General features: G+C 39.3%; 5 protein-coding genes and 1 pseudogene across 5 annotated transcripts; all 6 read left to right on the top strand.

Moving 5' to 3' along the window:
- Nucleotides 1-277: 277 nt before the first annotated feature.
- LOC137719544 (probable WRKY transcription factor 27) lies at nucleotides 278-2,359 on the top strand. The gene is made up of 3 exons (XM_068458583.1): nucleotides 278-1,104; nucleotides 1,338-1,451; nucleotides 1,536-2,359. Exons 1-3 carry the CDS (start codon nucleotides 404-406, stop codon nucleotides 2,134-2,136), a joined length of 1,416 nt encoding a protein of 471 aa, XP_068314684.1. The 5' UTR covers nucleotides 278-403; the 3' UTR covers nucleotides 2,137-2,359.
- Nucleotides 2,360-5,721: 3,362 nt separating this feature from the next.
- On the top strand, nucleotides 5,722-7,295 carry LOC137720736 (probable NADH dehydrogenase [ubiquinone] 1 alpha subcomplex subunit 5, mitochondrial). Its single transcript, XM_068459852.1, has 2 exons — nucleotides 5,722-6,099; nucleotides 6,935-7,295. The coding sequence occupies exons 1-2, from the start codon at nucleotides 5,787-5,789 to the stop codon at nucleotides 7,132-7,134; spliced, it is 513 nt and encodes a 170-aa protein (XP_068315953.1). The 5' UTR covers nucleotides 5,722-5,786; the 3' UTR covers nucleotides 7,135-7,295.
- Nucleotides 7,296-10,015: 2,720 nt separating this feature from the next.
- On the top strand, nucleotides 10,016-13,133 carry LOC137719952 (protein SGT1 homolog). The gene is made up of 10 exons (XM_068458930.1): nucleotides 10,016-10,342; nucleotides 10,478-10,547; nucleotides 10,986-11,110; nucleotides 11,318-11,450; nucleotides 11,694-11,790; nucleotides 11,944-12,009; nucleotides 12,109-12,244; nucleotides 12,324-12,406; nucleotides 12,493-12,597; nucleotides 12,751-13,133. Exons 1-10 carry the CDS (start codon nucleotides 10,183-10,185, stop codon nucleotides 12,856-12,858), a joined length of 1,083 nt encoding a protein of 360 aa, XP_068315031.1. The 5' UTR covers nucleotides 10,016-10,182; the 3' UTR covers nucleotides 12,859-13,133.
- A 607-nt stretch (nucleotides 13,134-13,740) lies between these two features.
- Nucleotides 13,741-15,622, top strand: LOC137719954 (uncharacterized). Its single transcript, XM_068458931.1, has 3 exons — nucleotides 13,741-14,227; nucleotides 14,565-14,683; nucleotides 15,235-15,622. The coding sequence occupies exons 1-3, from the start codon at nucleotides 13,889-13,891 to the stop codon at nucleotides 15,284-15,286; spliced, it is 510 nt and encodes a 169-aa protein (XP_068315032.1). The 5' UTR covers nucleotides 13,741-13,888; the 3' UTR covers nucleotides 15,287-15,622.
- A 3,415-nt stretch (nucleotides 15,623-19,037) lies between these two features.
- On the top strand, nucleotides 19,038-20,700 carry LOC137719973 (UDP-glycosyltransferase 88A1-like). The gene has a single exon (XM_068458954.1). It carries the CDS (start codon nucleotides 19,127-19,129, stop codon nucleotides 20,552-20,554), a length of 1,428 nt encoding a protein of 475 aa, XP_068315055.1. The 5' UTR covers nucleotides 19,038-19,126; the 3' UTR covers nucleotides 20,555-20,700.
- Nucleotides 20,701-23,060: 2,360 nt separating this feature from the next.
- LOC137719377 (UDP-glycosyltransferase 88A1-like) lies at nucleotides 23,061-24,581 on the top strand (annotated as a pseudogene).
- Nucleotides 24,582-24,874: the final 293 nt, after the last annotated feature.

The raw sequence follows: 24,874 nt of genomic DNA, 5'->3' as shown, positions 1-24,874 counted from the left end.
GACAGCCAATCAGATTTCGACTAGGACCGGCATATGTACCAACTGTCAGTGCCCTTGCCACCGTGTCCGGCCCCGTCTTTGACATTTTAACAAAAGTCAATCAAAAGCCACGGTTCAAATGCATCAAAACCACTATCTTTTTACTTTTCAATTTTTTTTTGGGGTTTTTCTCTCTCTTTTTGGGTTAAATTAGTACTAAATTTCAGTATAAATAATTAAACAATTTACCAAGTCAGTGCGCCATTTCCTCTCACTAGCTACAATCTTTCTTTGTCCATGTCTGTGCCTGTATCTGTGTCTATGTCTCTCTTCCTCCAAGTCAGCGCCGTCCTTTGAACCTCTCCTTCCTTTTAGCTGCAACCACAAACCATCACAAAACACCGCAGCCGCTGCCGTTCTGAAAATGGCAGATGATTGGGATCTTTACGCCGTGGTAAGGGGTTGCAAATCAACCGCCCAAATCACCACAAACACAACCATCACCGCCGCCACCACCGCGATCGTACCCACAACCCCTATCCATACACCGTCGGATGAATTCGCAGACGACCCTTTTTGGGATTTGTTGATCAGTTCCGACGAGTTAACTGATCCGTTGTTCTCTTTTCCCGATCTAGACGATCCCAAAGACAATGATTTGCAAGAGCAGCAACAGTCCTTTATCCCCAACCCCACCACCACCAACAACAACAAGAACAACAATCCTAGCACTAACAACACCACCCGTGGACCTAATAATATTATTCCAATTTCCCCCACTATTTCTGACTTTGGAGGATCAAGTGGTAGTGGCCAACATCACCTCCAACAACATCAACAGCAACATCATGCACAACTCCAACAACAACAGCTGCGGCAGCAGCAGAACCAGCAACATCATTTGATGCCTGATCATTTCACCCGGGGAATACCGGCTCCTGCTTTTCGAGGAATCTATGGCCAACAACAACCGCAAATGATGCAGCGGGGGTATCAAATTCTTCAACCCCAGCAGCCCCAAAATCAGCAGGGATTTATGAGGCCCGGGTCCATGAATCCCACTTATCCTCTTCCTCGGCTACCAATTACCATGCCATTGCACACCCCTCGCTCTCAAAGAAGAAGGTATATATACTCAAAATTTGCTATTGAGAAATGATTTACGCACGCCTTTTCTTTTTCTAATTTTTTTTACCTTTTTTAACTTTTAAATTGAATAAATTAAATGATAATTATGAGATAAAAATAAAAATTAGTGTTGAGAAAGAAAAATAAGTGCACATAAATCGATTTTAATTCATCTTTGTTCTTGTTTTTGCATTTTTCACATGATGTGAACTACATGAATTGATTCACAGGAGAACCCAGCAAAATAAAAAGGTGTGTGAAGTGAAAGCTGAGGATCTCACGGCCGATTTATGGGCGTGGCGGAAGTACGGCCAAAAACCTATCAAGGGTTCTCCCCATCCAAGGTATGTAATTAGGTTAATTTTCCACACTCAATTTATCCTTCCCTTTTCTTTGCGATTTTCTCTCTGAATCATGATTCTTTGCAGGAACTATTACCGATGTAGCACCTCAAAAGGGTGTGCGGCGAGGAAGCATGTGGAGCGGAGCACGACAGATCCCAACATCTTCACAGTCACATACTCCGGCGACCACACTCACGCTCGCCCGACTCATCGGAACTCGCTTGCCGGTACCTCCAGGAACAAGCAGTCAGCTGCGTCTAAGAGTCAAAAGCAGCCAATCAACAACGATTCTGGTTGGGCAGCTGTTCCCAACCCCTCGTCTCCCACCACCGGACAACCCTTGACAGTCCAAGCTGAGGCTGTAGCCAATAAGGTCAATTCTGACAATTCACTCGACAAAGAAAATGAGGAATTTGATGATGACGATGAGGAGATGGATGAGACCGAGTACGGGGATGAGGACGAGGATGATGATGTTGTGATCCCGGACATGGACTTGTCGGATGAGATATTCATGGGGCAGAAGGAACTAGGTAGTACTAGTTCTAGTGGAAGTGGAAGTTCTTCTCTGGTGGGTGCTTCCGGTGATAATTTTTCGGATAATGTGCAATCGAGTTTGGGGTATTCTTGGACTGATGCTAATTGCTCCTCCGCTGCCGGAGCAACCGTTGGCGGTGGTTGCTAGTAGCCAACAAGTAGGGAGGGTGCATAGGGTTTTTATTTAACCTTTTATTATTGTGTTAGTTCTATGAGAGATAGAGAAAAAGAGTGAGAGGAAGGGTTCTTATTTATTAGATTGTATAGAAGAGACAGATAAAAGAGTCTCTTCCTTCTTCCTCATAGAGTTTCAGCTGTATTTCTCTCTTCTTTTCAATTGAACATGAAGAGTTTCTGTTTTTCGCTAATGATTACTTCTGGTGTTTAATATTTAATGAGAAAAAAAAAATCTTATCTATAACGATTAACGAATTTATCAATTTTCATCATAATCATGTCAAAGTAAAATTAATTCCCGTACAGAAATACAACTAGTCATATCGTTATTAGACGTTTATAACTGATTTACCGACTTCAAAATCTCAGACACGCGTTTCGTTTTAATAGAAAGAAAACTATTTATAACACTTACCGACGTTGTCATATTCATGTAAATTCATCCACGTGGTAAGATACGATCGTAACATAATCATTAAATTAACATGATACTTAGAAATACGCATTTCATTTCTATAACTGATAATATGTCGACAAGTTCATTTATATAGGTAGATATAATCAATTATATCATCATTAAACGATGTTTATATAACAGTAAGGGTGGTAATTTGGTAGGGGGTAAAAAAAAAATATTAGCCATGAGTTTCGTGTGTTCTGAAAAACTAGTTTAACAAATGTGATTAAGGATGACAAAACCCTCATCTCTTATTGATGATGTAATGAATATTTATATGTAACCATGGATCATGAGGTGCTATGAGTTTGATACTTGTTGCATTTGTATATTTAACGTGTATGCACTTTGTCTTGAACAATTTCTTCCACCACATTCATGACATGATATATAATAAACATTTAACTAATTGCATAAGAAATATAAAAAATATTAATATAATGAGTAAGTTATTATTAGTAATTTAAAATTTTCAGGAAAAAAAGACAGTACAATAAATAACAAGTTTTGTTAAAGAAAAACACAAACTAGAGTTATGTTTTAGCGATCTATAGCTCAATTGGGAAGTGATATTAATTGAAAGCACTTTTAAAATGTTTTTGGGTTTCAAGTGTTTTTTCACGATTAACTTGCATTTTTATTAAGAATTGATTTCAAAACTATTTTCTCTAAAAACGTTTCCAAACATTTAAGAGTACTTTTGAAACGATATTTTTATATCTCTATTAATTAATGAAACTCTTTTTGTCAACCAAAAGAAGGTGAAAAGACTATTTAATCTTCTATCACACAAAAAAATGATGGGCAATAATGTAATTTAACAAGTCCAAATTTTACTGTTTTTTATTGAAACTTCACCTACAGATGATGTTAAAATATTTCCAATATTTAAAATTTAAAAAAAAAAAAAAAAAAAACCTCCCACTCCCCCCTCCCCACGTTCTCTCTCTCTCTCTCTCTCCCTAGCTCTCTCATTCTCGTTTTTCTAAAAAAATGTGCTCATACACATAAAATATGTAGGCAAACGCTAGTATTATATTAAAGATACCCTTTTTTGTTAAGTGATAATTTTTTTGCTTTTTTTCTTCTTCATATAGATAACGACATTAAAAATTTTAATGTAAAGAGTCGGACTAAACCATCACAATAAGTCATCAATAATTGATATCAAACTCACTATTCATGAAAGATGAAGTTAATACTTCTCACTTACAAGTGATAAAAAATCGTTTACTAAATTATTTGAAATTTAAGGTTATTATTGTAATTACCTACAATCCATTTTTGTTTTTGGTATCTTTATTTTTCTCTCCCTTTTATGTTATGGTATTTATGACAATATCCAACAAAAAGACATCCTATTAACTAAAGCTTCAATACTTTCTTAAGAAGAGGTGAAAAATCTGATTGGATAATAAGTCAATATATATTGTTTTTTAGACCACATTTATTACTATCGATACGGTTATTTTTTTAATTTCGATGCATGCATGCATGGAGGCCACTTGTATCAGTGAAGTGGTCAGTAACGTCTAATTTTTAAGGTAACAATTTTAGTTGGGAAAATGTTTGTACTTTTAGAAGTTGTTTATATCCTTTGACAAACCATGGTGTAAGATATGTTATCCCCATGGTTTAATTAGTCAGACCGTGAACCGCTCCGGTTTAGTGTCCTTTGTCACAATACAAACGCTATTCTCTTTTTGTATGTTCACATAAGAGGACAAAATTCGGGTGGCTTATTGGCAAAGTAATCTCTTTGGATATTTAAGGATTAGATTAGGTCAAATATATTTTACTTAGGGTTTTGTCTTTAACTGTAATTAGAAAATATTATTGAATATTTTATGTGGAAAAGAAAACATCCAGGAAAGTGATTAGAGCTTGTTTGAAAGCGTTTTTGAAATGGCTGAAATTGTTTAAAAAAGGGCATAGATAACAAAACAAAGAGAAGTTTTTCCTCGAAACATGAGGATAGGATCGGTGAAAGCGCTTTTAGTATATAAAAAAAAAATTAGAATCAATTATTAATAAAAATGCAAGTGAATTCTGAAATAACACTTCAAGTGCTTTTGGAATAAAAATTCATTTTCTCTACACTCGTTTTTTAAAAGCACCTTCAAACGAGTCTTTAGCCTCTTACACTCCTTTGTTTCTTAAACTCCTCTATTTAAATCTAATCGTTAATTCTGTTTAATTTATTCATTCCGATGCTGAGAAATAAAGAGATTGTGTGAGAACAAAAAATAAGTGTGTGAAAATCAATTTCCGACATATAAATATCTACAAGTGAATTATAAATTAATGATTGAGCATCAATCCTATATCATAAGCAATGGGGTGTGGTTGCAGAAAAATACAAGGAATTTTAATGGTGAAGAAAGTTGCTGGTTTATTATAAAAATAAGGGATGTAGTACTATACTTATTAAATTAATAATTAATAATTTAGTATGAGGGACCATGTCTATACACAAAGATTTGAAACTGAGCCTCCTGAGCAAAGAACATGGGCCGTTGAATTTTGATTAATCGGCTACAATTATTATAACTTTTAGAGGAGCTCCCTGTTTATAGTCGTTGGATCAAAATCCAACTGTCCATGTTCTTTGCTCAGGAGGCTCAACCCCTAAGCTTAGGACAGGATCCAAATCCCTATAACAAAACGAATAAATTATAAAAAAATAAAAATAAAATAACAAGAGTTCTTGTTTATTATTTGTTTTGTATCTCTTAAATCTTAATAAATAAGAGATGCGGTACTATACTTATTAAATTAATAATTTATATGTGATGAATTATTATTGTGGTTAGAACTTCCTCTTTGATGCGCTGTGTTTCAAATTTAAACTTTTTTCACTTTAATTGTAAATTAATATAAAATATTGTTTGTATTAAAAAAAAAAAACTCGCTCGACCATTGGTATTTGGGCTCAGGCCCAAAGTCTACTGCAGCCCTTGATTGCTTTTACATGATTGGGCTCATGACGACGTGGGAACAACAAATTACTTGAAACCCGAATTCTGAAACCATATCCGTTTCCCAAAACGGGTTTTTTACAGCGTGCGAGTGAGAGCTACTAGAGAAGAAGAACCAATCCGACTCGGAGCTTTCAAATCGCAGAGAGAGAGAGAGAGAGAGAGAGAGAGAGAGGATTCGAAAACATGTTCCTGCGAGCGATCGGACGGCCATTGTTGGCCAGGGTGAAGCAGACGACGGGGATTGTAGGGCTGGACGTGGTCCCCAATGCGAGGGAGGTCCTAATCGAGCTCTACTCCAAAACCCTAAAGGAGGTCCAGGCCGTCCCCGAGGACGAAGGCTACCGCAAGGCCGTCGAGAGCTTCACGCGCCACCGCCTCAACGTCTGCAGCGAAGAGGAGGACTGGGAGGCCATCGAGAAGAAGCTCGGCTGCGGCCAGGTCGAGGAGCTCATCGAGGAGGCGCGCGACGAGCTCACTCTCATCGGCAAGATGATCGGTCAGTATAATATGTTATTTTTATTGCTGGTTTTGGTAATTGATTTATTTAGTTTTTTCTCGTTTTTGAAAGAAATGAAATTGAAAATGGTTATTTGTGTTTTGGGATTGACATTGGCCATGAAAATTGGAATTTAGCTCAGAAATGTGGTTTTATTTTGGGAAATTGAGTGCTTGTTTGTGATTTCGACATTTTTTCTTAGTTTGGTTGATGAGAAATTGAAAAGTAATCGAATTGGCTGTGTAGTTTTGTTTTGTGATGGTAACTTAATAAGTTGTTCATTTCTAGTAGTGGAAATTAGGGGAAAAGTGAGCGTAAGTTCATAAATTTTTTAGCAGTCGGGTTTTTTGTTTACTACGTCATGAAACGAAAGGTGGGTACTTGATTTTATCAGTTCCGAAGAAACTATGATTGCCCCAGAATGCTGGTAATGCATATCATATGAGGTGGTTAAAGAAGAAAAAAGAGGGTGGCAGGGGGCGGGTGGTGGTTGCGGTTAATGGACACAATTGAATCCAAGTTCAAGTGGAACATATCATAAGCAAATCTGTTTTCTTCACTTTGAAGCATTTCAAACTCTCGTTCAATGTCCAAAGTAGGAATCTTTGTTTGTGTGAACTGTGAACTATGGTTTTTACTAGCCATTGTGTACTTGCATGCTTCAGTTAATGCTGATTTTTTGGTTCTTCCGTCTCAGAGTTTTATCATTCTGATGATCAGACTGATGTCTTTCTGTTGCCTTTGTATGAAGTTCTTTTTTGACCTGACATTTTGAAATACGATATACAATGGATTGTTTGTAATAGTTTGCGTTCTGTATTGACTTGCATTGCAGAGTGGGATCCATGGGGTGTTCCTGATGATTACGAATGTGAGGTGATCGAGAACGATGCTCCAGTTCCCAAACATGTTCCTCTGCACCGACCTGGTCCTCTTCCTGAGGAGTTTTACAAAACGCTGGAAGGACTTACTACAAACCAACCAAAGTTGGATGAGGCTAAAGTCACCTCTATTGGTTCAGAAGCAAAGGAGTAAACCATCCATCGGCATATGCTTCTAGGTACTCTGGATTCCAGATTTGAATTGAAGTCTTTTTTCTTGTATTCTCTCCTGTTTATTGCTGGTGACAATGCCTGTTTGCTGGGCTGTATAAATTTTAATCATGGGAGGAACGCTTGAATTTTTCGATTTCTGCACTTGATACCATTTTGATGTTGTTTACTTAAGTTCCGTCCTTGATTCCCCATTGAGAATGAATAATGTAACACAGTTTTAGCTCTTCGAGTATTGGCATTGGGATTGTTCGTGGTTCTGGCGTTATGAACGATCTCTGGTTCTTGATTTGGATCACACAATTGCATAGTTATAAACTCTTTGTTGTGGCTTTCTGAATTCTTGTAATTTTACATATTAAAACAACCATAAAGCTCCTCTGCTGCATATACGTATATACTTAGATGCGCGTATGGAGGCGTTACACGGTGTATTGAGAAGACCGAATGCCACAGCTAACTTCTCACTATGACATGATGAATCTTCATAGTCCGATATGGGTATCCTCTCTTCTTCAACTCCCTAAACCCCACCCCCCCCCCCCCCCCCCCCCCCCCCCCCCCCACCCCCCCCTCTTTAATCCCCTCTCTCTCATTGCCTGTCGTGTACTTTTGGCTAAATCCGGCTGACCAGAATCATCATACAAGCTTGCAAGCAGCACGTACAATGCTGGATCAGACGGGTCAAGCTCCATCCCTCGCCTTGCTGTATATTCCCCGGGAGCAATGTTTTTATCTCCGTAAACGCTCTCATACCATCTTCTATGAGGTCAGAAAACATTTCGTGTACACATCAACACCTGCACCTCCGGCACAAGTATCATCCTCCAAGCACTGATCACCTGTGAATGAATCCAAGCTCGACCACATACGTATAGATTCGAGTCCTGTAATCCAACTCTCCCAACGATGAGCATGATTTAGGGCACTGGAGAGCGTAAATTTGTTGGGGGCACTGCCCGGAAACAATCATCGAATCGAAGAATTCGAGCGAGACGTGATAGTGTCCGTTCCTGACATAAGCAGACAGCACGCCAGTGCCAATACTCAAGCGAGACGTGATAGTGTCGTCGTCAGGACGCGGTTTGGTTATTGCACTGCGGGCACAGATGCCCCCTGGCAGGGACTCTGAGTTGCACGCGGAAAGAACGCGGAGGCAACTTTCTTTGAAACAGTTGATTTCATTTGTGTTGACAACGAGCCTGGTGACTTCTGCTAGAGACATCAAAGTTCAGAACCTTCTGGTGTAGTTGAGTTTGAGGGAGGAAAAGACTAAACAGCACGTGACGGTTTGACTGTCACACTTGGTAGAAAACTAACGGTATTATATAGGAGAAATTTTTGAACGTGACAAAAACACAACCGGTATACCAGGTGTCATAATAATCAGGCTACGCTACTTGCCACCTCGGTTGCCAACATGGCATTTGCTGAATTTTAGTATATTGGGATAATGATCGGTGCAGGTCAATGGTCGTTGTTGTTGAATTTAGTCATGGACAAAGGGAAGCTTCCTTTCTCAAAGATTGGGTTGCTGGTATATGAATATGGAAGCTACCACGAAAACTTTTATCTGAAAAATTATGTTCCTTTTTGCTTTGCTTTATATAATACGTGAAAACCTTGCATGGATATATTTTTATAATAAGGGTGTGCTATGCGCAACGACACAATATAACATGAGACATTAATTTTAACAATATACCAATTCATACCAAACGTTTTTTTTATTATCGTATATAACACTTTACTTAAGTGACGAAAAATAATTCTATTTATATACTTTGGTTCTTATTAGATGCCCACCTGCCCAAATAAAGAGTTGACTTGTCTAATAGTATAGATTGTATTCATTTGAGCTCATCCTGGGATTGGGAGTAAATAAAAGTAGATGGAAACATGGAAGCTGCTAAGAAAAGTACAAGAAGTTGCCTTCCTTGTTTGGTTTTTCTTGGAAAAATACTTTCCCACCGGAAGCAACAAAAAGATAACGAATTTGTTTGGTGCCAATGAAACCAAAATATAACAACTGTATCAAAACACCATAGGAGTTCAATTGGAGAAATAAACTCTTCATCAATCCACTTGTCGCGCTACATCTAATTTTTTGTTGTGAATCTTGTTTGATACTCTTTTCTCATTGCAAAGTCACTAATTTAACCAAGGAGCTTCTATTTAGGCCTTTGTATAGAGATGATATTACACGAGGTGGAGCCAGCGTTAGGTCGGATGTGATTAAAATATAGAGAATCTCATACTAATTTCGAATATAAATTTTTCTTGTAGACTAGATTTGGCTAAATTAGCTAGAGTAATATGCTCCACCTTCTTAGCCAAATTCAAATCTCCCTGTCTATTTTTCAAAGGTAAACTGCCGCTTGACTCCATAAATTCTTAGTCTATTACCCCAGTTGAAATTGACATTCTAAATTAATTTTTGGTAAATTAACTCCCTAAACCATTTGAAATCAGTTAGTTAACCCTCACCGTACGGTTCGATAAAAAATTCGTCAACTTTGTTAGAAAGTACTTGCACAACTTTACTCTCAAGAATAAATCACACGCCAGTATTTAACGACAAAGTATATGAATTTCATTAAAATCTAACGATAATGGATTAATTGGTTAATTTCAAATAATTAAAACCAAAGAAAGTAAATCAAGAGGTCAGTTTCAAGCTAGTAATAATTCAAGGGTTAAACGGCCCTTTTTTTTGTTTTTTTCAACGGAGTCAAAGACTTCATCAAAGTCTCCCTGGAACGTTCACAGATTCTTCTTCTTAAAAAAAAAAAATATATATATATATATAGACACACACACACACACTCATATATCTATATATATATATGTATGTATTGGTGGGAACTACATAGGGCCGAAGCCCAAAGGCCCAAAACACCACACTATTTGCGTCGACTTCGATAAGTGTTTTCCTCTTATTTGCCACCGCAAATCAATCTTACTTTCGCTACATTTTTTTCTAGATCCTTCCATCTCCAACTCTCAGTCCACGGCGACGGTTGCTCCGCCTATGGCTTCCGATCTCGAACAGCGTGCCAAGGAGGCGTTCATGGACGACCACTTCGAGTTGGCCGTCGACCTCTACACCCAGGCCATCGCTCTCAACCCCCAGAGCGCCGAGCTCTACTCCGACCGCGCCCAGGCCAACATCAAAGCCGGCAATCTCACTGGTACCCTCTTTTCCTCTTGTAATTTCGTGAATACCCTTTTCTTTTTTTCTTGTTTGGTTCCCAAGAAAGCCCGAGAAAATACTCGATTGGATTTTCTAATCCTCTTTATCTGTTGTGGGTTTTTCTTGTTATCAGAGGCTGTTGCGGATGCGAACAAGGCAATTGAGTTCGACACGTCATTGTACAAAGCGTATTTTCGAAAAGGGTGAGCTCACCGATATCCCGTAATTATATTTGTTGTTTTTGAGCACCTTTTTGTATTGGATACTGAAAAGAGTGTAACTTTTAATTGAAATTTTAGGTCTGTAATCTAATGGGGTGTTAAATTTTGCCTAAATCTTGCAACCATCAGCTCTGAAAATCTATAAAGGTCATGCTGATCCTCCGTTATCGTTGTGGATCTTTCGCCTTTTGCGAAAGGGAAAGGCTTATAATGCTAATTCTAAGTGTTTCGAAACTTTTGAGTTTTGTTTTTGGCCAAAACCTTGGAGGGCTCATTTCTAGGGTATTGTGTAGTCCGTTCATGAAACTCGTTATGTATTGCATGTAGGGTTTTATAAGTTATGTTCTGCACTGGGAACATGTTATTGCTAATGTCACTGATTGTTTTACAATTTTTGTTCTTTGCTGTTGATGGCTACAGAATTGCCTGCATCAAGCTCGAGGAATATGAGACTGCAAAGGCGGCCCTGGAAACCGGTGCTCCTATGGCCCCGCAGGAGACAAGATTTGCTAGTTTGATAAAAGAGTGCGATGAAAAAATTGCAGGTGCGTTGTTTGATTGTTACAAGTTTGCACCTTTTTAGGGATTCATGTAATGGCGGGCCTTTCTCACAGTTAGATGTTTAGCTTTCTTATACAATGGATTGTTTTCCTGGTAACAGGGGCATCTGAGGAAATCATTATAATAGAAATTACTCGTTCTCATGTAGTTGATCATCTTTGTCTTATTTATACTGTTTCATGTCCAATCAGAGGAAACTGGTGTTCTACCAACGCATTCGGTGGAGGAAAACATTACAGAGAATGTTATACCTGCAAAAGATGTTGAGCCTGTGAGTCAACCTTCCAATCAGGTGACCGTAGCAACTGTCAAACCAAAATACAGGTTAGTCGAGATCAATATAATTTCTGTTGCCGGAAGTTTTTTAGTTTCATATTTTTAAGGAGCATCACCAAAACATTCTGTTTGCAGTTTCTTGTTATTCCTTTTCATCTTTTTGTACTGTCTGTATTGAATCTCCGAGATATCTATGCATGCTTGGGTAATACCCTCATATTTGCTTTTATCTATTGTATCCTTACTCCTTAGTCACTGAGATGCATGATTTGGTGGAAATTTTTTATGTAGGCATGAATTCTACCAGAAGCCAGAAGAAGTGGTTGTGACTATATTCGCCAAGGGCATACCTGCCAAAGATGTACATGTTGACTTTGGTGAACAAATAGTATGATTCTTATTGATTCAATGCTTCTTTTTATTATTTGTTCTCAGTGATCTCATAGTTGTCTAGAACTTACATAGTAAAAAGGTTTTCTGGGTATTGTCAATTGTGTACAAGTTTTACGGCTGATGAATCACTTTTATTGGTTGTTTCCAGCTAAGTGTTAGCATCGATGTTGCTGGTGAAGATACATATCATTTTCAACCTCGCTTATTTGGAAAGGTATTGCACCAATTCTATGTGGCTGATTTTATATAAGCATTATAGAAGGCTTACTTTTTCAAATGTAAAATAACTGTGAGCTTTGGTGGTTGCGAACAGATAATACCTGAAAAATGCAGGTTCGACATTCTCTCCACCAAAGTTGAAATTCGCCTGGCTAAAGCTGAACCAATACATTGGACATCTCTTGAATTCAGCAAGGACAGCCTTGTTCCAGTAAGGGTCAGTGGCCCAGGTATGTTAATATGTTTGCAACCCTCTGATTCTAAAACTAGATTAGAAATTAGCTACTAAAAAGTGTTAACTGCCAACAGTTGTTGGAGCGACAAGACCATCCTACCCATCCTCAAAACCAAAAAAGGACTGGGATAAGCTTGAGGCTCAAGTAAAGAAGGAGGTTTGCTCGTAACCCAGTTAGTTGATTTGACATTATACTTGCATGTTTCACTTCACGATACTTACTCCAATGCGTTGTGATTCCAGGAAAAAGAAGAGAAGCTTGATGGTGATGCAGCTCTGAACAAATTTTTCCAGGACATATACAAGGATGCGGATGAGGACACAAGAAGGGCCATGAGAAAATCTTTTGTAAGGCATTTTCGTATCTTGTATTTTGATATCCAGTAAAATTCATAATTCCGATCACCATGAAAGATTCTGGTGGAACCACCAGTCTTGGGATTAAAATCAGCTTACGTTATATTGACTTGCATATTGCATCGTTGTGTTTGTACTGCACAGGTGGAGTCAAACGGGACAGTGCTTTCGACAAACTGGAAAGAAGTGGGAAACAAAAAGGTTGAGGGAAGTGCTCCCGACGGCATGGAGATGAAGAAATGGGAGTTCTAGACAGTTGCTGAATTCTTGTACTAGTTGGAACTTGGATGATATGCTTTTTTTGCTTGTAACCTATTTGGTGTTTGATTTTGTTGGTTGGACAGACAACGATTAGTTTCCAATTAGTCTTTGGCACTACTCTGGCTGTGTGGATGATGACTCTCTTTTGAAATCTGCCAGAATTGCTTTTCTCTCCTGTGTTTTGCTTGTGCGTTGTACTATCGAAACCGATCCTGTCTGGACGAATTTGAAGTGTTTAATACTTAATTACTTTGTTCTTGCCTTGATCATATTCCGGTTTTGCCAAGTTTGGCTTTAACTCGTGCGGCCGGCGAGTCCTCGGTATGACGATGTGCGAAAGAGTGGTGTTATTCACGCTCCTTTTATATCTCTTCATCTAGGGTTTTTATCACGGTTGGTTCTTGAAATTAGCTGGTAAAGAAAAATGGGTAAAGTGATTCAAACTTGGGTGTTGAGCGAGAGCGAAGAGCATTATGCTTTAGCTAACTTGTCTAAGTGATGATGCACCTAAACTTTTGATTTATCAAAAAAGAAAACTATTCATTGTGTATATTCTCTTTTGATACGATCAATCAAGGGTTAACATAAACAAGCAGTAGTAATTAACGTTTTATCGTAGTGGAGGACAACAACAATACTATGCATTCTGGTACGAATTCGATTTGCACCGATCCTCTCTCCGTGACATTAATAATTTAATTCACTAACGCTATCGTTTGTAAAAGAAAACGTAAACAAGCAATACATAGTTACAAAAAATTAAACTGAAGTTAAACTCTAAAGCATAGCATAAAACACAGCGTTCGACCCTCACGGACGAAAACGCTGCGTTTCACGATCTGATGGTTCCTGCTACCTGTAAGTTCTGTAGTATCACTATCGTCCCCTCTAAAATCTGATCATTTTTTCTGTTTCTTTGGTCTGCGAGTGCGACGGCGAGTTCGGAAAATACGATCAATCAGTCCGAGCGGATTCCGATTTCGAAATTTGAAATCCGGCGAAGCAGGAATATCACCGAGAAATGCAATTCTTCGGAGGAACGGAGATAAGCCCGTCGCTGCCGGCGTCGACGGCGTCGGGGAACAACGGGCACATGATGTACGTATTCAACCGCAACGGCGTCTGCCTGCTCTACCGCGAGTGGAATCGGCCGCTCCACACCCTGAACCAGCAGCAGGATCACAAGCTGATGTTCGGGCTCCTCTTCTCCCTCAAGTCCCTCACCGCCAAGATGGACCCCACCACGCCAGACAAGGCCAACCTCGGCGTCCCTCAGCTCCCCGGCCAGGGCTGCTCCTTCCACAGCTTCCGCACCAACACCTACAAGCTCTCTTTCATGGAGTCCCCTTCTGGCATTAAGGTTTTTTTTTTCTTCTTCTCAATTTTATTAGAAAAGTTTATCAATTTTTTCAAATCATTGGCATTCGGATCTAGAAATTGAGAAATATGGGTTTGGATTTTGATTGGAATTAAAGGTTTTGCTGATTCTGGTGGCAATTTGCTCGTAGTAGATCTACCCCATTTAGCAATTTAGATTCTTGAACTTGAATTTGTGCTTAGCTTCGCAATTAGCAATTTCGATATGCGTCGTTGATTATGCCGAACCTAGTAATCTTATGATAATTCTTACTGCAAGTTTAATGTGCTAGAAAAAGCTTTTTAATTGATGTGCTTTGGTTACTGTTTCTGGTGTGCAGATTATATTGGTTACACATCCTAGAACTGGTGACTTGAGGGAGTCTTTGAAGTACATTTATAACTTGTATGTCGAGTATGTTGTGAAGAACCCGCTCTACACTCCCGGAACTCCGATCAGGTAACTGACTCTGTTCTCGTCATTATAACATAGTGAGCAACAATCTTCAGTTCTCACACGGAGAAGTTTTATGTGATAGGTCATAGATAATTATTCGTGTTATCACAGTGAGAAGTTTCATAGATAGCAATCCCTATTCCCTGCTACATGAATATAAATTAAACCTTTTTCATGTTTTCTTATCACGCTGATGCATCGCGTTGGGTTGGTCAAGTAAAAAATTTAGAAAGATGCAACTAATGATGAAGAAAATGTGTCCTTAAATATTCTGTTGCGTGTATGTGCAACATGTCTATTTGAATTCTTTTGGTGGCTTAGGCATTGTAGATACTTCATTTATTCCTGACTAGTTGACGTCTTGATACTAAAACAATTTATTTTTCCGTCACACCACTAGAAAGGCTTGTAGTATCTTGCGATTGCTTTTTTTAAGTGATTTCAATACTGGTTTCAACTGTTCTGTCACTGTGTGGTTATATACTTCATAAGGTTTTCACACAATCGGAAAAAGGTCTTTGAGTTGCAGAGTAATTGAGTAATTTTCCTTGTAGGTGTGAGCTATTCAACACAACTCTTGACCAATACGTCAGGAGCATTTCATAGAAGGAAAAGGGAAGTGCATTGGAAAATTTCACCTATATGTGTTGTGCTTGGATACTAAATCATGTCTAGGCTTCTTTGCTGCCCACATTTACTCTTACCCTGGACTGAAGCCGATGTACATTTGGGTTCATTCAGAACGTAGGTTATTGAATCTACCATGTAGTGGATATTTTCTGCAACTTGATTCTAAAAGTTTTACAATGAGATACGAGCGTACTTTTTCATCCGTGTGGACTTGATGTGTTCAGTGTCATCATGTAGTGTCCTATTTGGTTATGACAAATTCATTTAATGCTTGGAAGCATGATTTGTTAATTGTCAGCAGTTACCGATTAATTTGTTTGGTTTTTCTTATCAATTTTAGTGTCTCTATGCCTCTTGCCGTAGGCTTCAATTAGTCTATCGGAATACAACTCTGTAGTTTCCTATTGTTTTTTCGGATATCATGTATGTTGCGAACCAGTGTTTGACCTTTGTAGAAGATGCGGAATTGCGATGATACTGTTATTAGTGATGAAACCGTAATCTTTTGGTATATTGTTAGTGTCTCCGGAGATGATTAGAAATATTATTCCCTTTCCTTTTGAGGTTTGCAGCTAACAAATTTATAAGATTAAGGATCCACAGGGCTACAACTTCCTTTACCCATCGCCACCAATTGGCCGCTTGGTGGCCATGGTGGAACCAGGCAAGCTAGATCGACTCCATCTCGGCACCATCTCTTTCCCTTCCTCACCTCTTCTCCCAACCACGAAACACACCATTATCAGCGGGGATTGTCGCTGCACAGAATGGTTGAGCTAAACTTCATTTGGTGATCCTTGCTGGTATGACTGACTTTTTGCTAGCAAATTACCAAGTTTTTCTTATAGGTACCCCTATTATTTTGACCAAATTTTATTTCTTGGTGAAGATGAAATGATTGAAATGGAAAAGATTGATTTATGGAGCAAATAATTATTCGCAGCCGCATTGGGAGAGTTTAATTGCTGTTCCATATCGTATAAGGGTTTTGTAATTCAGTTGATTAAGAGCATTTGCTATTGCTCCCGTGTTTTCGAGTTCGCTTCCTCCCGTCCTCAAAAAATGTCATTGGTGTTTGGTAACGATTGGAATAGAAAAGGGAAACGACTATGACAAGATACAAGCGGGTATATTTCCGTGTTCCTACCGAAAATTAATGGCAATTGATATGTGACAAATGAGTTTTATTAGCAACTTACAGCGTTCGAGGTTCAAATCCTTCCTCTTCTCATCAATTTAGTGTAGTAATATCGCTTGTACTAAAAAAAATGGTGAGCTTAGTGTGCCACGTTTTGGTGTGGGAAACAGATGCCGAAAAAAAAAAATGCAACAAGGTGCAAAACTCAGTAATGTGCAAGGGTACCACCAATCCAATAACTTCAATTTCACAAGTGAATGACCAAAAGAACATAAGAAAGAAAGCAAGTGGAAACTGAAAGCTATGAATGTTCTAATACATTGGCATCTACAAACTTCTGCAGCAAGGGAAACAAAATCCGGCTGTTGGGGAGCGGGGCCGAGTGGCGTCCTCGGTCAAGTTTTGCTTCCAAATTCCGATTCTAGACCGCCTCTCCGATCCTTCCTTCTTCTCCGTCGTCCTTTCGGAGTTGGAACCAAGGAGACTTTCAAGTGATGTTAACATATTCCTTCTTCCGTTGTCCGATTAGGCTTCTAAATGAAAGCACATGTACATGTACATGAATATTTTTGAGTGACAACATAGTTTACCGACCACCACTTGACTGACTCAAAACTCACAAGCATAGATGGCTTATTGATTGGATAGAAACTTGAAGGGATAGCAAAATTAGACGTTTCTCGCTTGTTTTTATACGGAAGAACAGAAAACCCATGTGATGTCTTTGTTTTTGTTGTTTGAAATTGTTGAATTGTATTACAAAGTGGCCCACATGTAGCTTGTGATAGGAAAATAGTGAAGTTCGCACTAGTGGTTTATTTTTCATGATAAATTGATAAATTTGATGTAACTGAGGGACTGAGAAGCATGTTTTGTTAAATATATGTTAAGTTGCCGGTGATGGATTGTTTTGATAGGACTTTTCTCTTCATGTAGGTTCTCATTTTGTGATTTTTGAAGAAACATACGACAAATAATGAGGTGTACGTTGAGCATACATCATAGTTATAATGGGCAGTAAAAATGCTCTCGATCATTTGATTTTCTGACAAACAATAATTATGTGACTTGGGGACCATGAACAATCATATTGTGAAATATTGGCCACAACGCAGGTGGCAACAAATATTGCTAATGGTAGTACTAATGTAATTTTCACTTGCAATGAAGTGGTCACGCCGCCTATCCCGTTGGGAGTGTCACGAGCATACATCATAGTTATTGTAGGAGTTGGATGCGCTCTAATATCAACGCATACATACTCCTCATTTCTCCATGTGTCCTCCACCAAAATAACAAATTGGAATTTCTCACGAATTGTACTTCGTTTTGAATTTTTTCATTAGAAACTGCTTACTCCAAAAACAGGGTTACATTGAAGTAAATTCAAACATAGAATTCAATTTCTCTTCCAATATTAAATAGTGTTCAAACCCTCACTCACCTCCAACCGTGATCTAAGGGTGACAATGCTTGCCTGTGTGCAGTTGGTGGCTGGTGGCAAGAGTTAGATGCACTCTAAAATTTTCAGATGCATACTCCTCAGTCAACTTAGTCCATTCACCAATATCACTCATATGATTAGATGGAATTAGATACTCTCCGAGGTAATGCTTTGGGATCTTACTGATCGAACAACATGGGTAGTTGGATTTTGATCAAAAGGCTACAAATATGAAGTCTCTCTAAAAAATTTAATAATTCTAATCGTTGGATCAAAATCCGATAACCCATGTTGTCCGGTAAGTAGGATCCCGAGGCATTGCACGGAGAGGATCCAATTCCTGGTTAGATATCCTCATGAATTGTAATTTTCTTTTAAATATTTGCATTAGAAACTGTTTGACGTTGAAACCAAATCTCTCTTTCAAAATTAAATAGTATTTGAACTCTCTCTTTCCAACATTATTAGAATAGAATATAACTTCTAATAAAAAAACTGTTAGTGAAATATTTTTTTTTAAGTACATTGATATTTTTACACTAGAGGAAAGAGAAGTTCGGTTAAGTTATATAATGGGCAGCCTAATTTGGTATTGAATTTGCCATCCACGAGATTCGAACCTAAAAACTCTTACTTCTAAATGAAAAAGAATATCACAAGCACAATTCAAATTTGGTAATACTCAAAAACTGAAACTGTTAGTGAATTTTATATCATAAGCACAATTCAAATTGCATTCCCTGGTAGGATTAGTTTTTTAAGTGGAAAAAAGACAATTCATAATTTCATATGGGACGAGATCCTCTTTGAATCCTCACAGTTTAGCTGTTTATCGTTTATCGTGCGATCAATTTTTGTTAGATACTATTTATGTTTAATTTTATATAAAAAAATTTAAAATATTTTTTTATCACACGATATATGATGAATAACTAAAATATGAGGATTCCTAAAATCCGCACAATTTGAATCCGAATTCCATTCATACAGACATAAGCCAAGTTACCCCGTAATTTAAAATTCTAAAAATAAATAAAACATTTATGATAATTACAAAAATGTATCCACTTGTCATCTTGATTTTCCAATAATAAAAAATTGAAAGATAATAATTTTTTATTTCTTATTTTTATCAACAAAAAATGATGAGTGATAAGGAAGAACCGTAGAAAGTATATAAGAACAGTTGTGATCAGGGAGCGCAGCTGCAAAACCCTCACAGAGACCGAGAGCAATGGAGGAAGTAGCTATCGTTTTGTATCCATCACCGCCGATTGGCCACTTGGTCTCCATGGTAGAGCTAGGCAAGCTCATACTCACCCACCACCCTTCTCTGCGCATCCACATCCTCATCACCACCCCGCCCTACCGCGCCGACGACACCGCCTCATACATCACCTCCGTCTCCGCCACCATCCCTTCCCTCATCTTCCACCACCTCCCCACCATCTCTCTCCCTCCCTCCCTCGCCTCCTCCCCCAACCACGAAACCCTAACCTTCGAAGTCCTACGCCTCAACAACCCTTACGTCCACCAAGCCCTCCTCTCCATCTCCCACAACTTCTCCATCAAAGCTTTTGTCATGGACTTCTTCTGCGCTCTCGGGCTCTCCGTTGCCACCGACCTGAGCATCCCCAGCTACTTCTTCTACACATCCGGCGCCGCCACCCTCGCCGGCTTCCTTTACTTCCCCACCACTCACAACAATACTGACAAAAGCCTCAAAGACCTAAATACCCTTATCAACATTCCAGGAGTCCCGCCGATTCCTTCCTCCGATATGCCGAAACCGATTCTTGAACGAAACGACAAGGCGTACGAACATTTCCTAGAAAACTCAAAGCAGTTCCCCAAATCCGCTGGGATTATCATAAACACGTTCGAATCTCTCGAACCTAGAGCTCTCAAAGCAATATCGGATGGTCTGTGCTTGCCCGAGGACGTTCCCACGCCGCCGATCTATCCCATTGGACCGCTGATTGTTTCCCACGGCGGTGGAGGCCGCGAGGTCGAGTGTTTGAAATGGCTGGACTCACAGCCAAGTGGAAGCGTGGTGTTCCTCTGTTTTGGGAGCTTGGGATTGTTTTCAAAGGAGCAGTTGAAGGAAATTGCAATGGGTTTGGAGAATAGTGGGCAGAGATTTTTGTGGGTGGTCCGTAATCCGCCAGCCCAAAATCAAATTGGGGTAGCCATTACGGACCAGTCCGATCCAGAATTGAAATCTTTGCTTTCCGATGGATTCTTGGATCGGACCAAAGACCGCGGTCTTGTGGTCAAGACGTGGGCCCCGCAAGTGGCGGCGTTGAATCACGACTCGGTGGGTGGGTTTGTGAGTCATTGCGGATGGAACTCGGTGTTGGAATCGGTGTGTGCTGGGGTGCCGATGGTGGCTTGGCCACTCTACGCCGAGCAGAGATTCAACCGGGTGGTTTTGGTGGAGGAGATTAAAATTGCATTGCCAATGAACGAGTCGGAAGACGGGTTTGTGAGTGCGGCAGAGGTGGAGAAGCGAGTTATTGAGTTAATGGACTCGTCCGAGGGCGAGTCGATTAGGAAGCGTACGAAGGCTTTTCAGAACGAAGCCCATGCAGCGTTGGATGAGGGCGGGTCGTCTCGGGTTGCATTGACTGAACTACTTGAACTATGGAGCCAAACCGGTTAGAGTCCGACCGGGTTTATGACTTTGTAATTCCGGCCATGATTTTCTTCTTGTTCAATTTTATTAACGGAATCTTCAATTACAAATTATCAATAAGATTCATGTCAATAATTACAACGATTAATAGTATTTCCGACAATGATTTTCCATTTTTTTAAGTTAATTTGATCTGCAACATGTTATTTTAATTGTGTTAGATGAATTCTCAAAAGAATCAAGCTTCGTTGATGAAAGAAGAGTCGCAAGTACGATTGAAAACCAATAACAAATGAACACGTATCTGAATAATTAAAATAAAAAATAAAAAATAATTTTTTTTTATTTATAATTGAATTTCAGCCGAACTTGTTGCTATTCTTTTAACAGCAAAGTTTGGTTTTTCTTAAAAACAAAGGCATTCATTTTAATGCCTCTCAGTCCACAAAGGAAGATTCATATTGTTCTGTCACCACATATCTTAAAATGACGTAAGCCATTGCGTCAACAAATTCCTCGATGGCAGACATCTATAATTGGAAATTTTACGTTTGGGACATATTTTGGTGTCGTTTTGCCAAACTAGTCAAAATAAGTATGATTTAAAAATTAGAATAAATCTCAGTTTACTACTTTCAAGTTTCGTGGTTTTCAACATTTAGTACATGAAATTTTTTTCATCCAGAGTCATACCTAAAGTCTTAATTTTGAGAGACAGTCTCATACATCCGTTAGTTTGACTGTTAAGTCTCCCGTTAACTAATTACATGACGCCTATGTAGACGATGACTGAGCGTCACGTGCCTTTAAAAAAATTAAAAAATTAATTTATATATATATATATATATATATATATATATATAACCAGCACCCAGAACCTTAGAACGCCTTCGTCTTCCCCACCCAAACCCCTTCGTCATCATCTAGCCCTCCTCCACCCAAGCCTCCGCCGCCACCAGACATCCTGATCTGCTCAGTGTGGTCCGATAACCTCGAGTTCGAGACGATTAACCTTTGATTTCCATGGACATCGAATTCTCGGGCATCGTGGTTCGACCCAACTCCAACGATCCCAATTTCTACCATCGCGAGCTCGCCGCGCACTACCTCATGCTCAAGGCCAACGTCGACGGCCTCAATCTGATTAGGTCGGCCTCACCCTCTCGAACGATAGCAGAAATCTGCCGGATTTGGGGACCAAGAATCTGTACATATGGGAATTCAATTTCCGGGACTTCGACGTCGCGTGGGACGCCCACGCGCATGACTCGGTCGAGTTACTTCTTAACGGTTACACTAATATGTACGAGACTGTCACAAAATTAACACTTTAGGTATGATTCTAGGACGAAAAAAAAAATCATGTACCAAATGTTGAAAACCACGAAACTTGAGGGTAGTAAACTGAGATTTACCCTAAAAACTATTTACAACGGTTTACTGAATATTTAATTAGCTTTATATAACGTTGTTCCGGCACCGATAGACATGAAGGTTATTCTTTTTGCATGGACCTACCTAGTATATATGTTTTCTTGCCCATTCTGCAGAAGATAAAAAGAAAATGAAAAATCTCCGGTAATGGTCTTATAATAACGTGCATTATTGAAACATAGTTGTAGGATTGTGGTGTACGTACGTCCACTATCCGCGAAGCATATGCCAAATAACCTTATCATGTATCATTATTGTGCTTTGTTTCCTACCTTAGCGATATTTGAGAGTTCGTTTGGATGTGTTTTTAAAATGACTAAAAACGTTTTTCATGAGAGTACTTTTGAAACTAATCTTAATACAAATGTGAGCAAATCTTGAAAAATAATTTTTTAAGTGTTTCCTGCAAGAAGCACCAAAAAGCACTTGAAGTGCTTTTGGAACTCAAATACACTTTCACCAACAGTATTTTTAGTCATTTTAAAAGCACCTTCAAACGAGCCCTTAAATTGTTCAAATTTCTAAATGAATTTGAACAATAGTGTACAAAATCAGGAACAATCCTCTCACTAAATGACCTACTCCATATCTGCTACTCACATATTACGTACATTTATTGGGTACAGATTATAAGAAAAAATAAAAACAAAAGGGAGCTGCAAATATTGACTTAGTTATAAGAGACAAGATGAAAGACCTAGATACACTTATCTCGTACGTCTCTTCTGATACACTTATCTCGTACGTCTCAAAATTCTACGTGAGACTGTAAGAGCTTTCTATAAAAACTCTACCAGTTTCCATAAGAGAGATATGAGAAGATCATCAAGAAGCAATTAGAACAACTTGGAATACTCACAAAATCAACACAAATCTCATACACACACACACGCACTAGCCAGTGATTTCACTGTCGGTTGAGAATTTTGAGATCCAGAATAACTGAGAAACTTGTAATGCCAGTTCTGGAAGCAATGATTTTGACCTGATTTGCTGATCTCCATATATATATATATATATATATATATATATATATATGCAAGAATATGCACCAAGCACATTGCATGTAACCAGAATAAATTAGATGTATCACGATCAATCTCTTCATCTTCTATATATGAAAAGTTAGAACAAGCTCACCCGAAAAATACTCCAAAGTATCAATGGAGGCTATAGTTTTATACCCATCACCGGCAATAGGCCACTTGGTCACCATGGTGGAGCTTGGCAAACTCATACTTACAACTCGCCCTCCAAATTCTATATCCATCCACATTCTCATCACCACTCCCCCATATAGGGTGGATGATACTGCTTCGTATATCGCCTCCGTCTCTTTCGATTCCATTATCTTCCACCATCTCCCCGCCATCTCACTCCCTCCCTGCGCCACTTCCTCAGTTCCCGCACACGAAACCTTAATCTGTGACGTCCTCCGCCTCAGCAACCCTAATGTCCATAATTCTCTCCTTTCCATCATCGACAAAAACTACAAGATTCAATCCTTTGTCATGGACATCTTCTGCTCTCCTGCGCTTTCTGTCGTCACCAAACTCAACATCCCCGGTTATTTCCTCTTCACCTCTGGCGCAGCCTGCCTCGCCTGTGCCCTCTACCTTCCCACCATTCACAAAACCATAGACAAAAGCATAAAAGACTTAAATACCCTTCCCACCATCCCGGGATCACCACCTATCCGATCTTCAGATATGCCGAAGCCCCTTCGAGATCGTAACAATATAGTTTACGACTCCTTTGTCGAAAACTCAATCGAGTTGACCAAATCAGCCGGCATTATAGTAAACACCTTCGAACGGCTCGAGCCGAGAGCCGTTAAAGAAATATCAGACGGACTGTGTGTGCCGGATGGCCCCACGCCGCCATGTCTACTGCATCGGACCGCTGATAGTAGGCGTTGCGTACAACCAAAGAGCTGCAGGAATGCACACAGGAGATGATAACGTGTCCAAGTGTCTGACGTGGCTGGACTCGCAGCCACTTGGCAGCGTGGTGTTTCTATGTTTTGGAAGCCTAGGGTTGTTCAGTAAAGAGCAGCTGAAGGAAATAGCGTTAGGGTTGGAGAGGAGTGGGCATAGGTTTTTGTGGGTGGTGCGAAATCCTCCTAATTCTCAAAACGGTCAAACCGTTGACCTTACGGTTCAAGCCGGACCGGATTTGGAATCTTTGCTTCCGGATGGATTTTTGGGTCGGATCAAAGACGTCTTGTGGTGAAGATGTGGGCACCACAAGTGGCGGTGTTGAACCATGACTCGGTAGGAGGGTTTGTTACTCACTGCGGGTGGAACTCGGTGTTGGAGGCGGTGTGCGCGGGGGTGCCGATGGTTGCTTGGCCGCTGTATGCGGAGCAAGGTTTAATAGGGTTGTGCTGGTGGAGGAAATCAAGATTGCTTTGCCGATGGACGATTCGAAAGACGGGTTTGTGAGTGCAGCTGAGGTGGAGAAACGAGTTACTGAATTGATGAACTCGGACTCGATGGAAGGTAATTCCATCAGGGCGAGGGCCAAGGATATACAAATTGAAGCACGTGCTGCATTGAGTGAGAGCGGGACGTCTAGGGTTGCATTAACTAGACTCCTAAAGTCGTGGAACCAATCATAGGAGATTCTTTTTTTCGTTTTGAAAATCACAAAAATATTAGGGCAAAAAATATTATTCTTACAATCTATTTGTAGAAAGATAGACTCACATGCGTTGGCGGGCACTATTTCCATTAAAGATGATACAAATTATTGTATAAATAAATGGTAAGTGTAGTATTACGTATAAAATGGAGCTAGCCATACGTTAAGAGATTATGTACATATTTCATGAAACAACAAAGCAAGTTGAGGACTAGAAGATCGTAGCTCAATTCTGATAGATTACATCAATTTTTGCAAGCCGAAATTAAT

This window comes from Pyrus communis, chromosome 16, assembly GCF_963583255.1.
Source record: "Pyrus communis chromosome 16, drPyrComm1.1, whole genome shotgun sequence".
Taxonomy (NCBI): Eukaryota; Viridiplantae; Streptophyta; class Magnoliopsida; order Rosales; family Rosaceae; genus Pyrus; species Pyrus communis.
The sequence above is the reverse complement of the archived record's forward strand: the minus strand, read 5'-3'. Positions and strand labels throughout refer to the sequence as shown.